Genomic DNA, 6,000 nt, shown 5'->3' on the forward strand with positions numbered 1-6,000 from the left:
AGTGCTTTTCAAATGTGGGGAAAAGGTTCTGCCTGAATGAGAGATTCCTAGGTCTTTACTACTTCCTTGATTAAACCGTTTTCTCATCTTCCCAATATTTCTTCAATCACTGACTTTAAATCTATGTCCCCTGCTTTTTGACACCATCTCTCCCCCCCCCCCCCCCCCCAAGATAAACAGATTATCACTCTCTAGCTAGACACTTCATGACTTTATATACTCAATTGAGGGCACTCCTCAGCCTCTTGTGTTTCAAGAGAAGTAACCCCAATTTATCCAATCTTTCCAAATGGTTAAAAATGTCCAATCTTAGCAATATTCTCATTAATTTCCTCTGCACCCTCTCCAATCCAATCAGATTCTAGTGGTGACTAGAACTGCATACAGTATTCAAACTGTGGTCTTATTATGCTTGAGCTGAATCCAATGTTAACTTCCTGCACATATAGTCAATACCTCAGAAAACCTGGAGGAAGTGAGCACTGCAGATGCTGGAGATCAGAGTGGTGCTGGAAAAGCATAGCTGGTCAGGCAGCATCTGAGGAGCAGGAGAGTTGACATTTTGAGCATAAGCTCTTCATCAGGAATGGTGAGCTCTTCCTGACGAACAGCTTATGCTCAAAACGTCGACTCTCCTGCTTCTTGGATGTTGCCTGACCAGCTGTGCTTTCCAGCACCACACTTCCTGACTTTGACCTCAGAAAACATGTAAAATGCCACTTGACTGGCTTATCAGTCTGATTTGCTAATGTTAAGGTTCTATAGACATGCACTCTAAGATTCCTCTGTTCCTCCACACTATGCAGTATCCTCAGTTTGCTGAAATGAATTCCATTATCCAGTTTTCTGACCAACTGCAACTATCCTGCAGCTTTCCTTCTCACCATCAGCAATATGGCCAATGATTGCACCATCTCCAGACTTTATCACCTCCTTATATTTGAGTCCAAGACTATAAATCACAATAAGCAAGGAATCAGTGAATTCTGTTGGTAAATCAAAGTTGTGTGTTACAGTCATAATAATCAATAAAAAAAAATCAAGAACCAAATCAGAAATTTTGAAATCACTCAACTGGTCAGCAATATCACTGGAGGGAACAAACAGGTATTGAGTAGCAAAGGGTTAGCTACATTACACTTTGAATGCATTATCATCAAATTAGAGATTAATCAGTCAAGTTGCTTAGTTTCACAGAATTATTGCTGAGTCTTCTGAATGCTTCTGAAGTATTGCATTTCAGAAACATCTCCAAATTGACAACACTTGGATAGTATTGCTTACATACAAGACAGCACCCTCTGATTTTGAACCGACACCAGATCTAAAAGAGCACAAAGAAACTGCAGATGCTGGAAACCTGAAACAGAAATTGCTGGATAATCTCAGCCAGTCTGGCAGCATCTGTGGAGAGAAAACAGAATTAACATTTTGACTTCCATCATCCTCCTTTTGCCCTTTCTGAGGAAGGGTCAACTGGACACAAAATGTTAACTGTTTTCTCTCCACAGATGCTGCCAGACCTGTTGAGTTTGTCCAGCAATTACTGTGACTGGCCCTTATCAGGTTATTGCCTCTGTATCCACTAGGTGTGAGATGCTTGATGCTTTGTGTCCACTGGAAACAAACTGCCTGATGCTCTACCTTTTACGCATGGATGATCAACATCCTCTGCCTAGTGCATTGTTCCCTATCCATTGGGAACAGATTGCCCAATGCCCCCCACCCACTGGGAATAGACTGATGCTCTCTGCTCACTAAGTCCTCATCCACATCCTTGGTCACCTTCTCAAAAAACTCAATGAAGTTTGTGAGACATGACCTACTCTTGACAAAATCATGTTGAGCATCTGCAATCAAATTGTTGCTTGCTAGATGATAAATCCTATCTCTTATAATCCTTTCCAAAACTTTTCCTACAATAGACGTAAGGTTCACTGGCCTATAATTACCTGGGTCATCTCTACTGCCCTTCTTGAACAAGGGCATAACATCTGCAATCCTCCAGTCCTCTGGTACTAAACCTGTAGACAATGACGACTCAAAGATCAAGTCAAAGGCTCCAATGTCTCTTCTCTAGCTTCCCAGAGAATCCCCTGATAAATACCATCTGACCCAGTAGACTTGTCTACTTTCACTCCTAGAATTGACAACACCTCTTAATAACCTCGATCCTTTCAAGTCTAATATCCCATTTTGCTTTCTTCTCTACAATATTCTTTTCCTGAGTGAAAAATGATGAGAAATGTTCATTTAGCACCTCTCCAATCTCCACAGGGTCCACACACAACTTCCCACTTCTGTCTTTGACTGGTCCCATTCCTACCCTAGTTATCCTTTTATTCCTCACATACCTATAAAAAGCTTTAGGGTTCTCCTTCATTGTACCTGCTAAAGACTGCTCATGTCCTTTTCTTGCTCCTCTTAAAGCTCTCTTTAAATCCTTCCTAGCTATTCTGTAACTCTCTCCATTGCCTCATCTGAACCAACTCATATCAACTTCACATAAGCCTCCTTCTTCCACTTAACAAGAGATGCAATTTCTTTAGTAAACCAGGGTTCTCTTACCTTATCACATCCTCCCTGCCTGACAGGGACATACCTGTCAAGGACATGCAATATCTGTTCCATAAACCAGCTCCACATTTCAATTGTCCCCATTCCCTGCATTTTGCTATCCCTTTCTATGTATCCTAAGTCTTGCCTAATCGCATTATAATTGTCCTTCCCCAATCTATAACTCTTGCGCTGGGCATGTACCTATCCCATGTTGGGCAAAAAGGACCCGCTTCCTCACTGTTGGGATTTTATGACTCTTTAACCATTAGCCCCATACCCCCAGGTACAGACTGAGCATTGCCCCCTACCTCCTGAGTACAGACTGAACATTGTGTCCTGGGTGCAGACTGACCATTGCCCCCCTACCCACTGGGTACAGACCGACCATTACACCCGGGGTACAGACTGAACATTGCCCCCTGTCCACTGGGTACAGACTGAACATTGCCCCCTGCCCACTGGTGCAGACTGACCATTGCCCCCTACCCACTGGTTAAAGACTGACCATTGTGCTCTGCCCACTGGGTACAGACTGACCATTGCCCCCTACCCACTGGTTACAGACTGACCATTGTGCTCTGCCCACTGGGTACAGACTGACCATTGCCCCCTACCCTCTGGGTACAGACTGACCATTGCCCCCCTACCCACTGGGTACAGTCTGACCATTTCTTCCCCCCCCATCCACCCACTGGGTACAGACTGACCATTACCCACTGGGTACAGACTGACCATTGCCCCCTACCCACTGGGTACAGACTGACCATTGCCCCCTACCCACTGGGTACAGACTGACCATTTCCCCTAGGTACAGACTGACCATTGCCCCCTACCCCCTGGTTACAGACTGACCATTGCCCCCTGCCCCCAAGGTACAGACTTTCCATTGCCCCACTACTCACTGGGTACAGACTGATCATTGTCCCCCTACCCACTGGGTACAGACCAAACATTACACCCTGGGTACAGACTGACCATTCCCACTCCCTCCCCACTGGGGAAAGACTGACCATTGCCCCCTGGATACAGATTGACTATTGTCCCCTGCCCCTGAACAGACTGACTATTGCCTCTAGGTACAGACTGACCATTTCCCCCCACCCCCCCACCAACCCACTGGGTACAGTCTGACCATTGCCCCCTGGGTACAGACTGACCATTGCCCCCTACCCACTGGGTACAGACTGACCATTTTCCCCCACCCACCCCCAGGTACAAACTGACATTTGCCCCCTACCACCTAGGTACTGCCTGATCTTTGTCCCCTACCCACTGGGTACAGACTGACCATTGCCCCCTACCCCCTGGTTACAGACTGACCATTGTGCTCTGCCCACTGGCTACAGACTGACCATTGCCACCTGGCTATAGACTGACCATTGCCCACTGCCCCTGGATACAGACTGACCATTGCCCCACTACTCACTGGGTACAGACTGACCATTGCCCCCCCTACCCACTGGGTACAGACTGACCATTGCCACCTGGCTATAGACTGACCATTGCCCACTGCCCCTGGATACAGACTGACCATTGCCCCACTACTCACTGGGTACAGACTGACCATTGCCCCCCCTACCCACTGGGTACAGACTGGCCATTGCTTCCCCCCCTCCGCACTCCCATACCCATTGGTTACAAACCGAACATTATACCCTGGGTACAGACCGACCATTCCCACCCCCTACCCACTGGGTATAGACTGACCATTGCCCCTGCCCCACAGGTACAGACTGACCATTGCCCCCCTATCCACTGAGTACAGTCTGACCATTTCTTCCCACCCACTGGGTACAGACTGACCATTACCCCACTACCTACTGGGTACAGACTGACCATTGCCCCTGCCCCCCAGGTACAGACTGACCATTGCCCCTGCCCCCCAGGTACAGACTGACCATTGCCCCCCATCCACTGGCTAAAGACTGAACATTGCCCCTTGGGTACTGCCTGACCATTGACCCCTACCTACTGGGTACAGACTGACCATCACACCCTGGATACAGACTGGCCATTTCTCCCACCTCCCTCCCCCCACTGGGTACAGACTGACCATTGCCCCTGCCCCCCAGGTACAGACTGACCATTGCCCCCTGGGTATAGACTGACCATTGCCCCTGCCCCCCAGGTACAGACTGACCATTGCCCCCTGGGTATAGACTGACCATTGCCCCTGCCCCCCAGGTACAGACTGACCATTACACCTCAGATACGGACTGACCATTGCTCCCTGGATACAGACTGACTATTGTCCCTTGCCCGGGGTACAGACTGACCATTGCCCCCCTACCTACTGGGTACAGACTGATCATTACGCCCTGGATACAGACTGACCATACGCTACCCCACCCCCCTCCCCACTGGTTACAGACTGACCACTCCCCCCTGCCCTCTGGGTACAGACTGACCATTGCCCCCTGCCCTCTGGGTACAGACTGACCATTGCCCCCTGCCCTCTGGGTACAGACTGACCACTCCCCCCTGCCCTCTGGGTACAGACTGACCATTGCCCCCTGCCCTCTGGGTACAGACTGACCAGTGTCCCCCGGGTACAGAGTCAGACGCTGGTGTTGAACTGACCAGTCTATAGATGGTCGTTGTGTATTCCCCGTCCTTTATCTGCACCAGCGCCATTTGGATGAGACAGAGCCCAGAATCAACGGCGTCCGGAATAAAAAAGGGTAAAGATAAATTTCCAGTAAAATCCCATCAGCTCTCCAGCAAAAGCAGCGGCTCGGAACCAGAACCTCGGTGATCATGGAAACCAAACGGAAATGAAGGTTGAACCGGAAATACCGCACCGGTTACCATGGTGAGTGAAACGGTACGGTTGCCATCTTTCTTATTGGCACTGTTGATTCTCCACTTTTCCGATAATTTGAACTCTGGCCACCATCTTTACTACTGGCGCAGCCTCTGTTTATTTTCCCAACATTTTCAGTGAAACACAAACACATTTATAATTAGAAACTGAAAGCTTATTGTCTGCAGAAAAATGAATGGATCATTTAAATTTATGAAATGATGACCGAATCAAAACAGAGTTATATAAACGGCAAATCAACAATAAATTTCTACTACTTCATTAAGGTATTAAATTTCTTTAAGAGATTCAGGATTTTTACTCCTGTTGAAGATTTTATTAAATTGATTAGACTAGATTCCCTCCAGTGCAGAAACAGGCCCTTCATCCTAACAAGTCCACACCAACCCTCCGAGGAGTAACCCACCCAGACCCGAAGGGCTTATGCTCGAAACGTCGAATTCTCTATTCCTGAGATGCTGCCTGGCCTGCTGTGCTTTGACCAGCAACACATTTGCAGCCATTCCCCTACTCCCTACTATGGGCCAATTCACCTGAATTGCGCATCGTTGGACTGTGGGAGGAAACTGGAGCAGACACAGTGGGCACTCTGATTCTCCAGATCTAGATGCTTGTGA

General features: G+C 48.0%; 1 protein-coding gene across 2 annotated transcripts in view; it reads right to left on the reverse strand.

Annotated features, from left to right (window-relative positions):
* The window catches only part of ift70 (intraflagellar transport 70), an 80,005-nt gene extending 74,690 nt beyond the window's left edge, over positions 1-5,315 (reverse strand). For both annotated transcript variants that reach the window (XM_060840367.1, XM_060840366.1), the window contains exon 1: positions 5,140-5,315. In XM_060840367.1, the coding sequence (XP_060696350.1) occupies positions 5,140-5,193 (54 nt within the window). In that variant the 5' untranslated portion in view covers positions 5,194-5,315. The remainder of the gene's footprint in view (positions 1-5,139) is intronic.
* Between the last annotated feature and the right edge of the window lie 685 nt (positions 5,316-6,000).

The sequence above is a fragment of the Hemiscyllium ocellatum genome, chromosome 20 (genome assembly GCF_020745735.1).
Source record: "Hemiscyllium ocellatum isolate sHemOce1 chromosome 20, sHemOce1.pat.X.cur, whole genome shotgun sequence".
NCBI classification, from domain to species: Eukaryota; Metazoa; Chordata; class Chondrichthyes; order Orectolobiformes; family Hemiscylliidae; genus Hemiscyllium; species Hemiscyllium ocellatum.